The 19,934-nt window shown below is 49.3% G+C and overlaps 7 protein-coding genes across 7 annotated transcripts; 3 read left to right on the forward strand and 4 right to left on the reverse strand.

The window, feature by feature from the left end:
* Nucleotides 1-1,261: 1,261 nt before the first annotated feature.
* Nucleotides 1,262-2,896, reverse strand: N7455_002422 (aldehyde dehydrogenase family protein; the record flags this gene model as incomplete). Its single annotated transcript, XM_040953206.2, has 3 exons — nt 1,262-2,442; nt 2,499-2,698; nt 2,769-2,896. The coding sequence occupies 3 exons, from the start codon at nt 2,894-2,896 to the stop codon at nt 1,262-1,264; spliced, it is 1,509 nt and encodes a 502-aa protein (XP_040816164.2).
* Nucleotides 2,897-3,951: 1,055 nt separating this feature from the next.
* N7455_002423 (EVE domain-containing protein) lies at nt 3,952-5,430 on the reverse strand (the record flags this gene model as incomplete). Its single annotated transcript, XM_040953327.2, has 6 exons — nt 3,952-4,394; nt 4,452-4,568; nt 4,633-4,650; nt 4,709-4,960; nt 5,023-5,224; nt 5,311-5,430. The coding sequence occupies 6 exons, from the start codon at nt 5,428-5,430 to the stop codon at nt 3,952-3,954; spliced, it is 1,152 nt and encodes a 383-aa protein (XP_040816131.2).
* Nucleotides 5,431-7,585: 2,155 nt separating this feature from the next.
* On the forward strand, nt 7,586-8,792 carry N7455_002424 (peroxiredoxin). Its single transcript, XM_040953400.2, has 6 exons — nt 7,586-7,745; nt 7,800-7,925; nt 7,983-8,058; nt 8,115-8,444; nt 8,515-8,597; nt 8,652-8,792. The coding sequence occupies exons 1-6, from the start codon at nt 7,597-7,599 to the stop codon at nt 8,683-8,685; spliced, it is 798 nt and encodes a 265-aa protein (XP_040816148.2). The 5' UTR covers nt 7,586-7,596; the 3' UTR covers nt 8,686-8,792.
* A 910-nt stretch (nt 8,793-9,702) lies between these two features.
* On the forward strand, nt 9,703-12,180 carry N7455_002425 (5'-methylthioadenosine/S-adenosylhomocysteine nucleosidase family protein; the record flags this gene model as incomplete). The annotated part of the gene is made up of 3 exons (XM_040953239.2): nt 9,703-9,855; nt 9,947-10,248; nt 10,299-12,180. The coding sequence occupies 3 exons, from the start codon at nt 9,703-9,705 to the stop codon at nt 12,178-12,180; spliced, it is 2,337 nt and encodes a 778-aa protein (XP_040816235.2).
* A 927-nt stretch (nt 12,181-13,107) lies between these two features.
* Nucleotides 13,108-15,786, forward strand: N7455_002426 (putative regulatory protein Ral2; the record flags this gene model as incomplete). Its single annotated transcript, XM_040953375.2, has 1 exon — nt 13,108-15,786. One exon carries the CDS (start codon nt 13,108-13,110, stop codon nt 15,784-15,786), a length of 2,679 nt encoding a protein of 892 aa, XP_040816310.2.
* A 285-nt stretch (nt 15,787-16,071) lies between these two features.
* Nucleotides 16,072-16,783, reverse strand: N7455_002427 (uncharacterized protein). Its single transcript, XM_040953183.2, has 3 exons — nt 16,584-16,783; nt 16,414-16,478; nt 16,072-16,342 (listed from the first exon to the last, which is right to left on the reverse strand). The coding sequence occupies exons 1-3, from the start codon at nt 16,730-16,732 to the stop codon at nt 16,287-16,289; spliced, it is 270 nt and encodes an 89-aa protein (XP_040816283.1). The 5' UTR covers nt 16,733-16,783; the 3' UTR covers nt 16,072-16,286.
* Nucleotides 16,784-17,560: 777 nt separating this feature from the next.
* On the reverse strand, nt 17,561-19,464 carry N7455_002428 (putative GPI-anchored cell surface glycoprotein; the record flags this gene model as incomplete). The annotated part of the gene is made up of 2 exons (XM_065604276.1): nt 17,561-19,358; nt 19,379-19,464. The coding sequence occupies 2 exons, from the start codon at nt 19,462-19,464 to the stop codon at nt 17,561-17,563; spliced, it is 1,884 nt and encodes a 627-aa protein (XP_065462767.1).
* Between the last annotated feature and the right edge of the window lie 470 nt (nt 19,465-19,934).

A 19,934-nucleotide genomic window follows, 5' to 3' on the forward strand; every position in this document is an offset into this window, starting at 1 on the left:
AATTTCAATCACATTAGTACTCCATAGCAAAACAAAGAAAAATATCCCCTGTCACAAAGTACCGTCAGATCACTTTTCATACCAGGGACAGGTGGCTTTTCACATGACCGATTTTGCATGCAGATGCAAGAGATTCCTGCGTGTGTGTGCTGGTGGGCGCTAAGACACAGAACCCGGATCCTGGACTTACTCTTGACTACCAATCCCGGAGTTCGAAGAGTAATCCGAACCTTTTTTTTTTTTTTTTGTCTTTCCTGCCTGACTAGAAAATTGGGCCCCAATACCGAGTTCGAGAGGGAAAAAAAACACACACACACACACACACTGCGTTGCAATTTTGATTATCATGCATGTCTGCGAGAATGTGCCTGCAGCCGACTTGTATCACCTTGATTTAGGGGGTGATGGATCATGCAAAGGAATAGATGGAGTGGGCAATTGGATTGTGCTGAAATTCGTCCCTTTCTAATACGAACCCGAGAATCAGATCTAGGAAGAGAAGGTTATAAAAACTAGTATGTAATGGAAATAATAAAGTGTAAAGTGCCTGAAACTATGAACATTCATGGATGTGTTGCCGTGTACGCCTCATAACTACCGTGGCCAATTGGATTTAACGGCACAGTTCAATCCTCAAATGCACCCTGCCCCATATGGTCCAGGTAAGGCTTGCATGCAGGTAAGGCCTGCAGTCACCGTAGCTGCGGGGAGGAAAAGTTGGGCATCAACTGTGTTCGTGGCTAGCTGTCTGACGCGAATATACGGTGATGAACATGGAATAGAGCCTGTGAGAGTTGGGATTTTCCTTTTCCTTTTCTTTTTTTTTGGCATTGCCTACAGGACAATCATTGGCCGTCATGTCACTGCATAACTAGTGCAGGGCCTGATCTACATAAGTGATTTCAAGTAACTTTGCCTACTCCGTACGCTGTGCACCCATTGGAGGGTTTTTGAGGTTCTTGCCTTTTTTCCCTTTTCCCTTTTTTGCGGTCATGGATGTGGGGATCTGAAGAGCGAGACCGAGAAGTGGAGGCAATGCTATTTGAGATGGAGATTGTCCAATTGAGATGATCTTTGGTGACTGGGATCTATAGGTGAAGCGGGATAGACAGACAAGTGCAATACAGGAACAAGAGCAGATATATACACCATATTTGCAGATGTTTGCAGAGATGATATGAGCAGGAAAGGTTCGGTCATTATACATAACAGGTCAACTTAGTGACAAAAGAGACCATTCATTTTTATTAGTGTAAACAGCTTACAACTTGGTGCCCATGTTGACGTGGACGGCCTTGACCTGCGAGTATGCGTCCAAGCCAGCTTCGCCGAGCTCGCGACCGATACCGCTCTGCTTGACACCACCGAACGGCACGCGGAAGTCACTGTCATTGCTGCTGTTGATCCAGACCATACCGGCCTCAATATCGGAGGCAACACGGTGGGCGCGCTCAATGTCCCGAGTGAAGACTGCAGCGCCGAGGCCGTATGTGGTGTCGTTAGCACGGGTGACGGCCTCGTCCTCAGTAGTGAAGCTGGCGATGGCAACGAAGGGTCCGAACACCTCCTCGCGGTAGATGCGCATCGAGTCCTTGACATTGGTGAAGATAGTGGGCTCGATGAAGAAGCCACGGCCATCACCGACGTTCTTGTGCGGCACGCCGCCGGAAACGAGCGTCGCGCCCTCGGACTTACCGGCCTCAATGTATTCAAGCACGCGCTCGTACTGAGCCTTGGTGACCTGAGGGCCCTGGAAGGTGTCGTCGGAGAAGGGGTCGCCGACCTTGCTGGTGGTAAGGACGACCTCCTTAAAGAGCTCAACGAACTTTTCATATACAGAGTCGTGCACAAGGATTCGGGATGTCGCAGTGCAGACCTGACCCTGGTTGTACATGATACCAATGTGTGCCCACTTGGCAGCCTGCTCGAGGTCGGCATCCTCGAAGACAACCAGTGGCGACTTGCCGCCAGTCTCAAGGGTAACGTTCTTCAGGGTGCCTGCGGCCATCTTCATGATCTCGCGGCCGGTAGGAGTGGAACCAGTGAAGGCGACCTTGTCAACGCCGGGGTGGCTGACCAAAGCACCACCAGCAACACGGCCATGGCCGTTCACAACGTTAATAACACCCGGGGGGAACCCGGCCTCCTTGATAAGTCCGGCCAAGTACAGAACGCTAAGCGGGGTTTGCTCGGCGGGCTTGAGGACGATGGTGTTACCGCACGCAAGCGCAGGGCCCAGCTTCCATGCTGCCATCGCTAGGGGGAAGTTCCAAGGAATAATCTGGCCAATAACACCAATTGGCTGGCGGAGGGTGTAGGCGAATTTGGCCGGGGTGGTGCTAATGGTTTGGCCGTACACCTTGTCGGCCCAGCCAGCATAGTAGCGGAGAGTGTTGGTGACCTCACCGATGTCATCATTCAAAGAGACCTGATACGGCTTGCCTAAAAGATATATTAGTTTCTATCTTTGATGTTCAACCATCTCCCACGTTACTGACCATTATCCCAAGTTTCAATGGTGGCCAAAGTCTCCTTGTGCTGCTCAATCAAGTCGGCCAACTTGAGCATCAGGACACCACGATCAGTGGCCGGCAGTAGCTTCCAGGAGGGGTCCTTGAGAGCCTTGCGAGCGGCCTTGACGGCGATATCAATATCCTCCTCGCCGGCAGCATACACTGACGTAATCTCAGTTTCATTGCTGAAGATCCGGTCAGCTCCAACTCTCAGACAATTAGGAGGGTCCCACAAGACAGTTCAGATGTACATACGCAGGGTTCACGGTGGCAAACTTCTCTCCAGACTTGGCGGCCACGAACTCATTGTTGATGAAGAGACCGATGGGCTGGGTATAGCTGCGCCCATTGGGGGCAGTCAATTGCACGGAGATGTCAGGCATCACGAAGAGGGAACTGTGAAATGGGCGACGCAGGCCAATAGAGCTAGTAAGAGTTGATGAAATTTTGTACAAACAGCGCTGGTGAATACGGAACATGGAGAGAGAGAGAGAGGAATAATATAGGAGGGGAATCCCTTCAGCTGGAAAGTTCCAAGGTTTGTCAGTCGAGCTCCCCGCCTGATAAGCCGATAAAGATGCTCCACACTCCGGATCGACTTGCTCTTCCGAGTCAAGATCCATTTCTTCTCAATTTGTTTGTTTGGTTTGCATTCTTTTTCTTCTCTGGTTGGCTGTACAGTGTCGGGGTCCGGATTCGGCGTATTCGGCGTATTGGATATTCCCCTGCCCGGGACCTCCACTTCTGCTTATGAATACTCCGAGGTCAAATCCATTCTCTTGCCATGCATTAACGCCTAAAGTAATCGAGGACTGCAGGGCTGCAGGGACACACATAGCGTCAAACACATCGAATATGTATGTACTTCGCTGCCGCTAGCTTGCGGGTACTCAAGCCGTGTTCCGTGGCTCCTTGCATATCGCATGCATCAAACCCACAGGATCCGACGGGTGTCTCTTAAGGTCTAGACAAATCCTGACACAGCTCGCCCCGGCGGTGCAGGTAACGGTCGCATATATTGGAAACGCGGTAGACTTGGCGGACAACTTGGCGCACATGTATGAGGGCAGTCCGGTAAAGATGTGACACCATCCCGGGAGTGCCACTTATCAGGGCATTTGTAGCGTCGTGTCGAAATCAGGGCAGTGGAATGTCGGATATAGTGGACTGGCCAGGCTAAAATGCAATGTGATTGGCCCATATGGCAGTGACATGGCTGCAGTTGCGAATGGATCCAAGAGAATCGAACTTTTCCGGTGAGTCTATACCTTGCACATATCTCTAGAGGACACATTGAGTCAAGTAAAAGAAGCTTCAATTCGCTTGTGCAGATAACCCAAGTTCAACCGGCAACGCCATCGATAGAAATACTTGAGAGAATTATATGGAATAAAATCCTCTGTGCATCGCTTGCATGTAGCGGCTTGCTTTCTCGTGCCTATTCCTCCTCCTGCTCGCTAGACTCGTCCTTCTCACTGGACTCCTCTTTCTCACTGGACTCCTCTTTCTCACTGGACTCCTCTTTCTCACTGGACTCCTCTTTCTCACTGGACTCCTCTTTCTCACTGGACTCCTCTTTCTCACTGGACTCATTCTTCTCGCTGGACTCCTTCTTGGTGAACTCCTCTTGTGGTTCCTCGCCTGCCAGCTCCAGTATGTATTTCCATTGTGCCGGAGTCACAGAAGACACGCTGAGCCGGGATTGCTTAATCATTTGAAGGTTCTCAAGCGGCTTTCCGGTCTGGCCATGAGATTTCAGATCCTGGAGGGTGACTTGCTTCTCAAGTTTGCGGCGATATTCAACGTGGACGACAACCCACTTTGGGTCATCTCGCTTGGACTTCGGGTCGTAGTATGGGTGCTGTGGATCGAAAGCGGACTCTGTTATGAGACGTGGATTAGCAATATTATCAAACAGTTTAGTTTTGAGCGACGAACCATCAGTGGAATGCTCCTGGACAATCTCCATCACTCCCACAACTCCGGGGACTTTGCAGTTTGAGTGGTAGAAGAATGCGAAATCTCCCTTCTTCATATCGCGCATGAGGCTTTTGGCTAGTTCACTGTGAGTATAATTCTCATGGTCAAAGCTTCTATGATTTTCGACAGAGCAACATACCAACATGGTTGCGCACACCTGTTCAATTGTTAGCAATCGCATACCATACGCAGTATTCAAGATAGATTGGACATACCATCCCAAGGCTCGGGTGCATCTGCAGCAGCCAGGTCATCAATAGAGAACTTCACGTCCTTGCCCTTCTCTAGGCGAGATTCAGGCTCAGCCTTCATCAACCAGAAAGAGCGGCCAGTTTCAGGGATGATGTCGACCACAGGTGTGACCTTCGGCTCAGTAGTTTTGGCTTCTCCATTTGGAAGAGGGTTCTTGCGGGGTCTTCCACGGCCATCCTTCTTCTTAATCTTCGGGGTGACGGGTGTCGCATCGCCTGGTAACACGGCACAAGAGTCAGCATATACCACCCACAACATGTCAATATATTCTCCATACCTGAGTCCTTGCGGGGACGCCCACGGCCTCTCTTCGGGCCTGATGGGGTTACAACCGCAGGTGCTGGCTCGGAAACAATCTTCCGTGGGCGACCACGGCCACGCTTAGGCGCGTCAGAAGCAGGCTTGGGAGTCGAAGTCGCGGGAAATTTGCGTGGACGGCCACGGCCTCTCTTTTCACCTGTCTGAAGTGTAGCATCAACCTGTTCCAATGATGTCAGCCCTGTGTCAACAATTGAAGTGGAGAAGCCACGGGACGCGACGATCAGCCCCTGCATAGTGCACTTACCACTGAAGCCGATGCTGCAGAAGCTGGGGTTGCATCTACGGTATTTCGGAGCCGTTTGGAAGGCGTTGCGACAGACTCATTTGCGCTCACAGCGCGTTCAGACTTGCGCTTGGGTGGCATGACTGTCCTGTTGTTTTGCGCAGGTTTAGTGACAGTGAAAGGCGGCAAATATATGCAGAAAAGAAAGAAAAGGCAGGAAGATTAAATTGAAACTGTACAATTAATAGGGCTGTGCTCCCTGGAACTGCTGGAGAAGCTATCAAATCAAGTTGAGCAGGAGTTTCCTGGAATGTTTGGCGCTGAGCTTGACGCGGATGTGGGTCTGGGGTCACACGTGATGGAGGTCGATCATGATCTGCACTACAGCCAGCTCTTCAGGTAAACAACATTGAGAGATATTATTAGGACCTCACTATCCTCTTAAGATCCTTTCACTTGCCTCCGACAGTAATTCTTATAAATATCCAAGGCATAATTATACACCCAGGTATTTATTTCCACTAGAGGTACAAACCTGTTAGCACTGTCTGTTTTGTGCGGCTTCCAAAGCTGAACCACCTGGTCAGCCTGGGATGCTCTCACTTTAACAAAATCAACGTGAAAATGAGGAGATTGATCTTGTTCTGAGAAAGACATGTTGATGTTGCAAACTATGTCAAATTCTTCGAAGGAGAATGTGTTGTGCATATTATGATTGCGAAGGGGATATATATTCTACCTAATCTGGAGTAGGTGGCTCACTGCAAGTATTCTCCCTCAAAGTAGTCTGAATCTCGCTAATAGCAACTAGAAGTCCAGATCTATTTTTATTTAACGAAATCAATCAAACGTCTAAGATCCTACTAAGAGATGTAGGTTGATAAAATATGAAGATTTATTGGCTAGAGTTAACTCGAAATGTCTCAAAGTAATTAAAATAGTGTTAATTAAGCTCATCGTAGGTCCATTCGCATACACGAGGTTGCACCAGCTAGTTACCCATCGGCTTAGTCCGTCACTTTTTGAGTCAAGTCTTTTCCAACGCAGGTACTCCTATTAATAATGTACTGTGCCGTAGCTTTAAGGTAACCTTATTAATTTTATAGTGTTAGGGTAATATTACACTTGGAGGCAGCTGTATAGAATATGTTGATGATTTGTGTGGTACATGCATGCAATTAGCCCCACTACATATGAATGTGGGCCAAATTCTCATTATCTAGAATGTTGGATTATGTATTTCGGACAATCTGCCTGGAGGGAGCAGACAGATCTGCATACTAGGCCAATCTTGACTTGATGTACTCTAGTGAGTTTGGATGTCAGTTTATAGACGATTTATCATGTAAAGGTGATATTGCGCCATCGCTTTGGGTTTCCATTGGTGCTGATCAGAGAGAGTCATGTCGGCCGAATAAGCTTGAAAGTGACTCGCTATGAAGGTCCCCAAATATACATATGTAGATTTAACACTACAATAAATACTACCGACTTGATGAATTTTAATACACTAGCACTTCAAAAACTTTGGGTAGGTTTCAATCAGGGTTCACGCCGTGATAGGCAGCTTGCACATATCATTGCTTCGTTCCTGATCGTTAACCTTTTCGATCTATATTTCGAGACCATATAGAAAAGAGCCACGTATATATTTATGGATACGCCCCTTTCTGTGTCTTTTCCCAACAACAGGAACGGATTGATTACAATGCGACTAGAAAAAGTAACAGGCTAAGCTGTATCCTAGCTGAAGAAGCAGAAGAAATACAAACATCTGATGCCGCTGGTAGAGCCACCCATGGTAAAGTATGGCAAAGTCGTCTTGTAAGAATTGCGTGATTTACCATTTCCCGCTCAAGTATATAGTTCGCGATTTGCGTTTTAATGTCACTGGCTAGCAGGGAAAATCGCTAGACAAAGCTAAGATATCATAGTACTCTACATACTATGCATATGTATCTTATGGGCAAAACCCATCACTTACCACATAGAGCCCCGGGGCCATTTATAGATGTACAATATAAAACAACACAGGTACAGGATCATAGGTTCATTCTAACATAAGGTTGAGGGGTAAAATTGAGGGGTAAAAAGCTGGAAACCCAAGGAACCTGAAGTGCTCATCCACAGTTGATATTGCATCACACACGCTAAACAGCCCACGTTATGTGCTGCTGTATATTCACCAATAATGGACGTTCTGCCGGGCGGAAACAATGATCACGCCATCAATAATGCATTCCAGGTGGGGCAGTCCAGCCAGATGAGGTTAAGTGGGGTCAAATCCATGGATGATGAGATGTATCTATGCGAAAGCCGGAGGGGGTTCCACGGTTCCAATCATCATCTTATAACCTTGTATCCCGCCGACTTGTTCTTCTTTTCCTCTCTCCTTTTCATCTACGATATACCTTTCTACCTACCTATCTAATCACAATGGCTGACCGCGCTGCTCCGTAAGCTCATATGGTCTCTTTTGAGGTATCTACATAATGCTAACTTTCTGTTAGCCTCCGTCTGGGCTCTACTGCCCCCAACTTCAAGGCTCTGACCACCCAGGGCGAGATCGACTTCCACGAGTGGATTGGCGACAAGTGGGCTATTCTGTTCTCACACCCTGCGGATTTCACACCAGTGTTAGTTGTGTCCAACCCCTCTTTAACTCCGCGAAGCGTTTTACTGACACTCAATAGCTGCACCACCGAGCTCGGTGCCTTCGCCAAGCTCGAGCCCGAGTTCACCCAGCGTGGTGTTAAGTTGATTGGACTGGTGAGTCTCTAAGATGGATAACTCTCAAGCATTAGCTAATTCGCCCGTCTTTCCAGAGTGCCAACGCACTTGATTCCCACGAGGAGTGGATCAAGGACATCAACGAAGTCGCCTCTACTCAAGTCCAATTCCCCATTATCGCAGATGCTGAGCGCAAGGTCGCCTTCCTCTACGACATGATCGATGCTCAAGATTTGGAGAATGTGGACAGCAAGGGCATCGCCTTCACCATCCGCTCCGTGTTCATCATCGACCCTGCCAAGAAGATCCGCCTGATCATGGCCTACCCTGCCTCTACTGGACGTAACACAGCTGAGGTTCTCCGTGTTGTTGACTCTCTCCAGACCGCTGATAAGAGAGGTGTAACCACCCCGATCAATTGGCTGGTATGATACCCCTGTCCTCCGCAACCCAAGCCTTGAAACTATGCGAAGTATCTTACTAACTCGATCAAAGGCGGGTGACGACGTTATTGTGCCACCGACAGTTAGCACCGAGGATGCCAAGAAGAAGTTCGGCGAGATCCGTGAAGTGAAGCCGTAAGTTCCATGTCTAACTGCCAATTCGAAACAGAGGATACTAACATGTTATAGTTACCTTCGTTTCACTACTCTTAAGGATGAGTAAACGGGGTCTTATGATGTGATGCTAGAATGATAAAACGGGTTCTATAATACTTGGGGACACAATTTCCTCCCGAAATTAATGAAACCTACTCACGCCGTCCCTTTTAATCATGCGCTTTTGTAGGACCTTGTTGAGAGGTCGTGTGACCTCTACCTGTTTGCTCCTAGATTATCTTGTCGTAGTTCCTAAGATAGTGCTTTTCCTCTTTCCAATATATTGAGATATTTGTGGATTTTCTATCACAGTAGTCTTAGACTCGTATCTCAAAACTTCCTTGAAATGGCACTATGTAATAGAGCGTGCGTAGTATATGATATGGCAGTGCACGGTCACACGTTTGAATAATTTGTAATAATTCGCTCGAACCAATGTGTAAATTAAGGTGCCAATCGAATCAGATCAACTGAGATCTAGTCAATTCATAGGGTCCTTAAATACATAGTTCTATCGAAATCAATATATAACCTTAGGGGCAACGATCGACAGGGGTACCAGGAGCAGAAGAGATTGAGAGAAAATAAGACATGAGATCATACAAGCCAATTGTTACATCTCTCTTATCACTATTCTAGAGAGACGGAGTCTATAACCCGGTGAACCTCTGCTGTGTTACGACCAGTAGAGGCTGGGTAGGCCATGATCAGGCGGATCTTCTTGGCAGGGTCGATGATGAACACAGAGCGGATGGTGAAGGCGATGCCCTTGCTGTTCACATTCGAAAGGTCATGGAAGATTTGCAGTTTCTCTGTGATATATCATTCAGTTGAGGTAGATCTGAGTACGGCCAATGGAGTTGGCGACGTCGCGATCAAAGGGTTCATCGCGAAGAAAATCGAGGACAGCAAGTCAGAGAAAAAGTCAATCAAAATATTAATGGCCAAGTAGAACAAGTGGAGAAAACAAAGTCGACCCGAGCATACCACATCGACCCGGAGTGGAGACCTAGGCTCTGAGAGTATATAAACGGCTACCCTACAAAAGCTTGCCCGGATTGCGGTTGCCATTCGTCGCTCTGGGATGCGTTCACGGTTGCAAAAGGCTGACCAGCGATTTGAAGCAACAGAGCACGAGGAACTGGAGGGCCGCCTGGTCGGAATGTTGTTCACTCAACTGAAGTGTTGCCCCCAAGAACGAGACTATTCGAAATTGAACGAAGTTCAGTTGCGTATGGTACGCTGTAGCCTGAAACGTCGGAATCGCTTTCTGTATGCACAACAACATTCGCCCTATACGGCATGAAAATCGCACGACTGCGCCGAAGAAAGTTGGATTGACACAAGAAGGGACGATCGAGGGAAAGACAGATTCGAAACCCTTGAATGATGGATCAAAACACGCCAATAGTACAATCGTCACTGCAACCAGTGCGTCGAAATTGTCCGATAACTTCAATTTACCGCAACCCGACCACGCTGCACCCACCACGTCTTCAATAATTTCGACCACAGGAATCGATCTAAATTATCCGCGCCCACCTCGATTTAAAGATGATGCACATCTCTTTCGGTGTCCATGTTGCTGCGAAGCACTTCCGGTAGAGATGGCAAACAAAAACAAGTGGAGGTAATGTTCTTGACATAACTTCGATAACACCTAGACTAATACAATAATAGGAAACACATCGCAGATGATTTGAGTCCTTACACCTGTATTGTGGCCGATTGCGATCAACCGCATGTCCTTTTCAATACAAAGGAAGCCTGGCGACAGCATATTCTGAAGGATCATAGCAGCTTGACGTATTGGATTTGCTTTGCTTGTGGCGATGGATCGCAATTCAATGACAAGAGTGCCTTTCTGCAGCACACAAAGCTCAATCATGCACCGACCATTCTGCCAGACCAGATTCCTGTCCTCTGTGATCTTTCCAAGAAGACCACACCAACAGGACTCGATCGCGGCCCATTATGCAATTGGCCAGAAGAAGAGGGAGTCATGGTGGAGAAAGACGTGCTACTCAATCATATCGCAAAGGAGATCCATTCGTTCTCCCTCCGGGCGTTGCCATGGGCGGATGATAACGGACAAGAGAGTGATGAGAGGATTCGCGACAGCTCTGAAAAGGTTTACGAATGGTTAATCCAGAATGAAATTCCGGGGAATTCTGGCAACGAACGACCATCGCACGGAGAGAGGGTCTGGCTTTCTCAGAATTTTCAACAAAACCCCTACTTTGCAAGCAGTTCAAAGGCATCGTCTTCGAGTGGGCCTGATTCCAATGGATCAAGAGGGAACGAATTGGAGGAACTAAGAAAGGAGGGGGACTCGGTCGTCCACGGAAGTTCCGAGGCGTGGTCTTCGAGTGAGCCTAATTCCAATGGATCAAGAGAGAACGAATTGGAGGAACTAGGAGAGGAGGGAGAGTCAATCGTCCATGAAAGTTCTGAGACCGCTGATCTAGCATCTCGAATACGAGATATTGAAGGGGATATAAGGCCAGATCCTCATTCAACAATGCCTAACCCGGAGAACTACACTGTAGGTTGGATTTGCGCTATCACCGCTGAATATGTTGCTGCCCAAGAGTTCCTCGACGAAAGGCAGGCATATCGGTCGCCTCACGACAAAAAAGACTGTACCTTGGGTCGAATTGGGAACCATAACGTGGTTATATCGGTTCGACCAAATGGAAGCTATCGCTCGTTCTCGGCAGCTCGGGTAGCTACACATATGTTACAAAGCCTTCCCAATATTCGGATCTGCGTCATGGTTGGCATCGGCAGCGGCGTGCCCAGCCAAAAGCACGATATTCGTCTTGGAGATATTGTTGTCGGCATCGAGCTCAATGACCAGAGTGCTGTCCTTCAGGGTGAATTTCATATGACGGTACAAGGCACAAGTTTCATGTCCCTTGGTTTTCTTGATCAGCCACCTATTCTCCGACGCGCAGTATATGGACTTCAGGCTCAATATGAGCACGAAGGACACAAACTCGATGATGCAGTCAACGAGATCATTGAGAGGAAACCGCGGCTACGGAAGAAGTGTCAGCGACCAGATTCGGCAAGTGATCGGCTATATCGAAGTCACATTCTCCATTCTAGGGATAGTCAATCACCTTGTGCTGTATTATGTGGCGATGGTCCATCTTGCCTGGTTTCGCGGTCTCCACGCACGGAATACGATGACAATCCAGCAATTCATTACGGCCTAATCGCCTCAGTTAATCAGATTATAAGGAACGCTACAATGCGAGATGAAGTGGCTGCGCAAAAGGACATTTTGTGTATTGAAATGAAAGCAGCTGGGATGATGAATCACTTTCCCTGCCTTGTGATCCGAGGCGTTTCTGACTATGCAGACTCGCATAAGAACAAGGACTGGCAGTGGTATGCTGCAATGGTTTCCGCAGCGTATACCAAAGACATTTTGCATCAAATTGTCCCGGAGCAGGTAGTCCAGGAGGCAAAGAACATCGATATATTGAAAGAGGGAGGCCACAATGTATTTAGCCCATCTGGGTTTAGTTCCGACGAAGATGGTTCAATTCAATGAATGTATGATGCGTGTTATGATCATTGTGCTGCACTAGATGATTCTTGAAAGATCGCGCGAGACCTGCCCGCAAATATTCACCGAGATCGACATAAATGACAGCTGAAGGCTTCTTTTAGTCTCATCATTATTACCTCCGCTTGTGAAACCACCCTTGGTATGCCCCAACTCCTGGTTATTTTGGCCGCGCATACATACTCCATCTATAGTTATGTGGTCTCTCGCTAGAACCCCCCCAGAATGGCAGATGAAAACTCATCCCTGCTTCTCAACATCTTACATGAACCTCGTCTAAAGCATAGGATTTACGTATATTTCTTTGTAGTTACTTTTTAGACGTTCGATCTTATTGTTATTCACGAGTCATCGGACAAGTTGCAGTAGTTATATGTTGTTGACCAGGTTAGCACTGAAGATACTAGGAAGAGGTTCAGCGGGGCGAAGTGCATTTCTAATACAGGACCGAGGATGTTCCCATTCAAGTAGAAGAAGATATAAAATTCCAACCTGATCTCTTGAAGGCTCTAGATTGGAGGGGCATGTGAAGGAGAAAAGCGGTAAACGCTTTTTGTGCCGATCTCCAAACTCGACGGCTGACACTTCGGCCAGGACTGTGCGCTCTTCCATACGATCGGCAGTGGTCTGCATCGTCTAGTTTTTTGGTTCATCTCCTTATTGTGAAGCCTGTGAAGCCTGCCGCCAAAGTTGCGGCGTCGCGGGGAACCACCCCCTTTTTCGGCCCCCCACAAACCACCACCTCGAGCCGTACCAGACACACGATCCGCGCCGGGAATATTCTCCGAGAATACCGCATTCGAGAGAAAAACGTCTCATCGCATGCGAGTGATATTGGGTGAACTGAAACAGGGGCTCAACGGCTGCCCACACGATTGTCTCCGTTGAAAGCGGACAGGAAATTTGCCCACCATGATGTCGCGAAGTCAGTCGAGTCTGGGGTATATGGATTCAGGGCGAGAGGATTCTGCGCCGGGAGCCTCGCCGTCCCTGAACCAGCAGTCTGCCTCTGGCCCTATCAATCTATCTGGTCTGGTATGCAACGTGCGGCGAACGACCGGCAAGGAACCCCGTCCTCTCGTCGGTGCCACCACGACCATACTGGGCGATAAGCTATACGTGTTCGGAGGCCGGATCCTCTCGCGCAGCCGCCCTCAACTCACCTCCGACCTTTACGAATTGGATTTGATTCGACGACATTGGACGAAGGTCGAGCCCGCTGGAGATGTTCCACCGCCGCGGTACTTCCATAGTGTGTGTGCTTTGGGGGATAACAAGTTGGTCTGTTATGGAGGCATGTCACCCGCACCAACTACGCCAAAGGACCCCGAGAACCCCGCGGAACCGCAATTGCAGTCACAATCGGAAGTCGTGGTTATGTCGGATATTCACATCTTCGATGTACCATCGAGGGCATGGACGCGTGTTGCTGCTCATGAATCTCCTCAGGGGCGCTATGCACACTGTGCTACGATCCTACCGTCGAGTGCTTGCTTCACATCTGCCAGTGCACCACTATCCGCCATCCACAATAATCCCGAATCCTCCAGTCATCAAGGTACACTCGGCGTGGATATTGACGGCTTCGGAGGTGCAGAGATGGTGGTGGTCGGAGGCCAGGATAGTTCCAATCATTACATCGAACAAATTAGTGTCTTCAACCTGCGGAGCCTCAAGTGGACCAACACTAGCCCCCTGGGAAGGAGCTGTGGCGCTTATCGCAGTGTCGTAGCTCCCCTGGTGGGAATGGATGTGTCCGAAATTGGATCCTCAGCTCCAGACCGCGATCAACACGAGCCGATTCAAGATAGCACTGAATCGCCAGGTTGCCCCATGCTGATATACTCCAACTACAATTTCCTTGATGTCAAGCTGGAGCTGCAGGTGCGCCTGCCGGACGGACGCCTTGTCGAACGACCTATGCAGAGCCAAGCATCACCTCCGGGACTGCGATTCCCAAATGGTGGCATTATCAATGGCCACTTCGTTGTTAGTGGTACCTACCTGACTTCATCAAAGCAAGAATATGCGCTGTGGGCTCTCGACCTAAAGACATTGACTTGGGGCCGTATTGATGCCGGAGGGTCGGTATTTGGACAGGGTAGTTGGAACCGAGGAGTGCTTTGGCCTCGGCGTAATTCTTTTGTGATTCTTGGACACAGGAAGCGAAGCCTTGTCGATGATTACAACCACCGACGAATCAACTTTTCGCACGTTTGCCTGGTCGAGCTGGAGGCATTTGGACTCTACAACAATTCTTGCCGCACCTCTCCAACCTCAGGATACAAGTCTTATAGCTCCTCCTCCGTTCCAGCATCTTTGCAGAAGAAACTAGTGCAGTTGACATCAGGTGGGCGGCCATTGTCTGCCGCATCCGATGAGCTAGGCAAACTCGCACAAACTTTGCCAGAGATGGCCGACATGGAGTTGCAGGCTGCCGGGGGAGAACGTATCTCCGTCAACTCCCGCGTCTTGACTCGGCGCTGGGGTCCTTACTTTATCCAACTCCTCCGCGAGTCGTCGGACGGAGGTATTGCAGACATCGGAACTCTTCGTCCGGCCCAGACACACCCAAGCCGCAACTCGAGTATTACCATCACTCCTTCGATAGGCTCCGATGCAACGACCCTTGTCAATCAGTCTGTACCTTCGAAGTCTCTGCTTGAGAATCTCGAAGTTCCATCTGCCCACAGCCTCGCCCCAACCTCCCGACCGCGTGTGCTCTACCTCCCCCATACCATTTTGACTCTTCAAGTGCTGGTTCAATACCTCTACACCTCAGCCCTTCCACCCGCAGGCACCTCGCTTTGCACGCCACAGATTCTCTGCTCGCTTCTACAGCTTGCACGTCCGTACCAGATCGACGGACTACTAGAAGCTACCGTCGAAAGACTCCATCAAGTTCTCGATGGGCGCAACGCCGCAGCCGTATTCAACGCAGCTGCCATGGCCGCCGGCGGTGGTCGTGGTACTGGATTCAATGGCGGACCAGGAGGTACACTGGAGGCTCTGAACGGAGCTTATACCGGCCACAACGGCACTGCGCCCACAGTTGGCGGGAACAGCAACTCCCAACACGGTGCACTCACATCAGGCTCGTCCGACACAGAGCACGGTGCTGCCTCCGCATCAGCAGCGAGCAGCACAGGCGATCTCAGCAACTTCGCCCGAGGTATTCCATCTCTCCGCATCGACACCAATGTCTCCCAGAATTCCCGCCACCGCAGCGCCCGCCGCGACCGCGAGGATTCCATTAGTAATCCGAGCACAGCGACATCCGCGTCCAGCGCTAGTTTCAGCCAGTCCGACTCCGAATGGGTCAGTGGCGATGAAAGCCGCTCGCAGTCCCGGTCTACCCATCACCGCCGTGACACAGACGCTGAGTTGCGTCGCCCCCAACGTGAGCTTTGGACCGGTGATCTAAGCAGCGTTATCGGTCTCCAGAAGCGCGGCTTGCGTGGTCTCATGGAGGGCCGTCGCATGCGTGAACGTAGTTCGAAGCCCGCTAGCACTGGCAGTAACTCGATATCTATGCCGCAGTCGGCTGGCTCAGGGGATCAACACATTCCTTTCCAAGGTGTTGCCAGTTGATCGTTGCCTGGAGTTCAATACTATGACAGCTATACGATCTCTTTTTCCCCGCCTTACCCTTCTGCCACTTCGGTTTTTAGATGATCTCTTCCAGATACGTTCTTTGGATTTTACATACTTTTTTCCTTCTTGCTTTTTACCCCAGCAGGCTGGCAATGTGCGGAGGATTTAGGGCAAAACTCCCAAACTTGGGAACGAAGCATCTGGATGTTGTACCTTTCTTCTGTTCATGTTATTTGGGCTGGGTAGGTTGCTCTCGCCTACCCATAACCATGGATATATACTGAGACTTCCGGCGTTGGAGTTTACAATGAGTGCAATGAAATGCATTAAAACCGGATTTGTGATTTTCTTCCCTTAAGATACTGTTACTGCTTTGGATAGAGATGAGAAAGGTCCGGACTTCTTATATACAGTTGTAAACCTCTCAAGCACCAATTTTTGTTCAGATCGTACATAGAATTCCACTCTCAGAAGAATTAAGAACAAAGAGAAATGACTTAGTCCTTCTGTGCCTGCACATCCCCAAGCTGCTTGGGACTCTTGCCAGCATAGACTAAAGGGAAATAAGTTAGTGTATGTACCAATCAAAAGAAGGTTGAGATTGCCTAAGCATAAATAACTCACGTCGCTCATAAAGAATGTACGATGTGTACATTAGAATTGGTAGTCCGACAATAGTCGTCGTCCATCTAGAAAGAGGATTAGATTTCTCATTGTTGCTATGTATCATCTGCCATCGAACGACCGAAGCAAAAAAAAGAAAAAAATAGAAGACAGAGAGGGATGGCACATACCTCCGTGCAGCAGCCTTGTACTCTTTCGTCTTCCGGATATCCTCCACCCCCTTTGGGAGCCGTGAAGGAGCGGGTTGTTGGACTGGGCGTGGAGGCCGAGTTTTCGGGTCCACAGATCGGTATCTGTTCTGATCTTTGATGGATGCCATTATTCTTGACTTTTGTTAGATAAATTTGAGCGCAGAGGAAATTGTCGGGGCGTGCTTACATGTTTTGGTTGATGTATTGGACGACGTGAATTCTTGTGAGGGAAGATTCCGGGAGGTGTTGGCGCCTGAGGCATTACTATAAATAACTACTCGTCTACATTAGGAAGAGTAACTTGTAAAATAGACTCTATTTCAACCACTGATTATGAGGAGCATGGATAATGTAAGCTATATGGCATTTGAGTGAAAAGCCTGTCTTGCAAGCACCAAAAACAATGCATACAATATTTTTTTCCTGTTTTGTTTTAGGACCAAGTATGATAAGACCTTGGTGGTAGTTAGGCTGTTCTCTGCATATCTAGGTAGGTTGATGTGGTTGATTATATAAATTCGAACTGTCCGATGCGATACCCTATGTTTAAGATCACACTGGCTGAAAGTTACTTCCCAAGCAGAGTGCGTACATCATACATACCCATCACAATTGTCTCCAGTACGGACTGTCACTATGATGGCACAAGGTAAATGCAATGTAAGCTAAGAGTAAGCGGAAGCTCGGTGGAATGTGAGGAAGAAACTATCTGCGTGAGATATTAGAGTTATGCGGGTTTCCTTTTACGGAGACTACAAGATTATAAAATGAAGCAATATCAAAGACAACTGAAGAAATTCACAATTCACCATGGTAAACTCCATGGTATGCTCCCGCGGTGCTAATCATACATGCCTGAAACGCCCGCTGTTAATCATACAAGAAGAAAAAAAAAAAAAAGAATATTGAAAATATTTGCCCGGGGCGGGAAACATAATTTTGCCCTCACCAGGGCCTCATACGACCCGGCGGCGGCGGCGCTTGCTGGGTTGTGCGGAGGACGGCGCACGTGAGAGGGCGGGGGAGGAAGGAGACTGCACGGCGGGGTTGGAAGCAGATGCTTTAACCCCGGAGGCCTCAGTCTTGGGCGCCGGCTTCAAGGTCAGCCGCAGCCGCTGCACCTTAGGCTTGTCACCTTCGGTGGCAGCGAGGGCGACAGCGGCAGCCGGGCCCGAAGACTGGACCTTGGTCGCAGTGGTCGGGGGAGAGGTAGGAGAGGTGGGAGAAGCGGAAGAGGGGACAGTGGGAGCAGGGGCAGTCTGGCGACGGCGACGCTGTGACTTGCGTCCGCCGGTCTCGGCAGTGGCAGTGGGGACTGACGAGGCGGGCTTATCGGTGGCATCTGCGGCCGCGGTCTGACGGCGCTTTCGGGCGCGGGGCTTTTTGGCCGCAGGGGCTGGCACAGGGGTCCGAGCAAGAGCCCTGGCTTTTTCCTCCTCCACATTTTCAGTGACGAATGGGGCTGTCGCATCAAATGGGAGATTACGGTCTCCCATGAGTGGAGCGAAGCTGTGGGTGGCATCGGCCTCGGCTTGCTGGCTGGTTCTGGCGCGCACCGGGGGGAAAGGAAGACCCTCGTAGCCGTAAGTATGGGGTGGATAATATGGGTGGCTTTTCTCAGGGATCAGAGCAACTTCTTCACCACTGGAGTTGACATAGCCAGTTTGAATCCAGCCATCGCTATCAACCTTGCTGCCAGACCGCTTTTTGTAGCTCAGGATGCTTGAGCCGTTGGTGGATGCATCTTTGGTGACTGCATCGTGGGTGACTGTGCCGTTGGTGACTACAACAGGAGGAGCAGGAGGGGTGGGAGAACAAGGAGCGATTACAGGCGGTGGGGTGTCTTGGCCGATCATTTCGACGTCGAGATCGACATCACTTGGCGAGGTGGCCTTGGTGGTGGGCATGTCGACGCCATATTTTTCTTCCTCTTGGCGACGGAAGTATTCACTTCGCTGCTGCTCCAAGAACGCAGGAAAATTGCAAGGAAGAGTAAAGTCAGGGCTGAGGGACTGGATAGTCAAGTCATACAGTATCTTGCCAGCGACTTTCACGTCAATATCACAACCGATCAAGACAGCATTTTTCCGCATGTTCAAGTTGGACATTCTCTTTGACTTTCTGGTTTTTCTCATTGGTTGCTTCGAAACATTGTTCTTCACAACCTTGGTAGGCACGGGGATAGCAGAGGGAGCAGGGGTAGCAGGTGCAGAAGTTTCCACGGTCGGGGTGGACACTGTCATGTTCTTGCGGCGAGGTTTCCTCTTAGTTGATTCAAAAGATTCAAGGGCTCTCATAGTGGGCTTACGAACTCGGGATGAGTTCCGCATGTCGGAGGCACTGGTAGGGCTCGAGGGACCATCAGCTGTTCCTTCTGATTCAACACTGCCCATGTACTGGTCAACCGTCCAGCTAGCGCTACCTGTGCTCTCTGGGAAATCAATATCTGAGACTTCCTGCTTGGGTGTTGTTTCAAGTGCAGCTGTTCTTCTTGTTCGTCGACTACCCGGGTTGGTGGGCGGGGCTTCTAGGGTTGGCGTGTAAACGTTTGACAAACGTGACGGACGAGACTGAAAGGTCCTTCGACGCGAGGAAGGTGTTTCAGGAGATTTCCCACGTGGGCTAGGGCTTGGAACAGACAAATTACTTGGAGCAGGTGTGTTCGGTGTGTAAAAACGGATGTTGATAGAAGTGTCTTGGGGTGAGGTGGATGTAAGGTCCAACGGTTTGGCGGGTTGCACGTTCTCATTCGGACTTTTTGATGGGGGAGGTACCCGGGGGAGCGCCGTGAAGGTGTCAATGTAGGCGCTTTATTGATGCGCGCCGGCATTGACTTACGTTGGCCCTTCTTGGGAGGCATCGTGACTTAAAGCTAAATGGCCCGGAAGTTGTCAGTTATAATCTATCCATGCAAATACAGCAGGCGGTAAATAGATCAAACGAGCTGTACAAATGGAAGACTAGATAACACCTCCAACAACAGGCGACTAGGGTGTGGGAATAGGAATATATGGGGTCATCAGGTGAAGTGCAGGGTCGACGTCAGAAGGCCGCAGTGCGCGGAAGGGGAGAAGTTGGGAATTAGGGCCCGACTTATAGCCGCAGTACTCACGGGATCAGAGGTACAACCATCCGTAGTTATTTTCTAAAGGGTTCATAAACAAGCTGATAAGGACTAGGCGGACGTTGGAGTTGTATTTGTGGTAGATGAGGCGAAATAAAGTGATGGAAGATGTTGAGGTCAAGCAGAAAAGAAATTAGGGCTACGATTGATCGGCGCTTATCGGCTTCACTTGTCCGCCTTATTCTGCAACTCCTCCATCCTCCATC

The sequence above is a fragment of the Penicillium solitum genome, assembly GCF_028829755.1.
Source record: "Penicillium solitum strain IBT 25940 chromosome Unknown utg000001l_segment0_segment0, whole genome shotgun sequence".
NCBI lineage: Eukaryota > Fungi > Ascomycota > Eurotiomycetes > Eurotiales > Aspergillaceae > Penicillium > Penicillium solitum.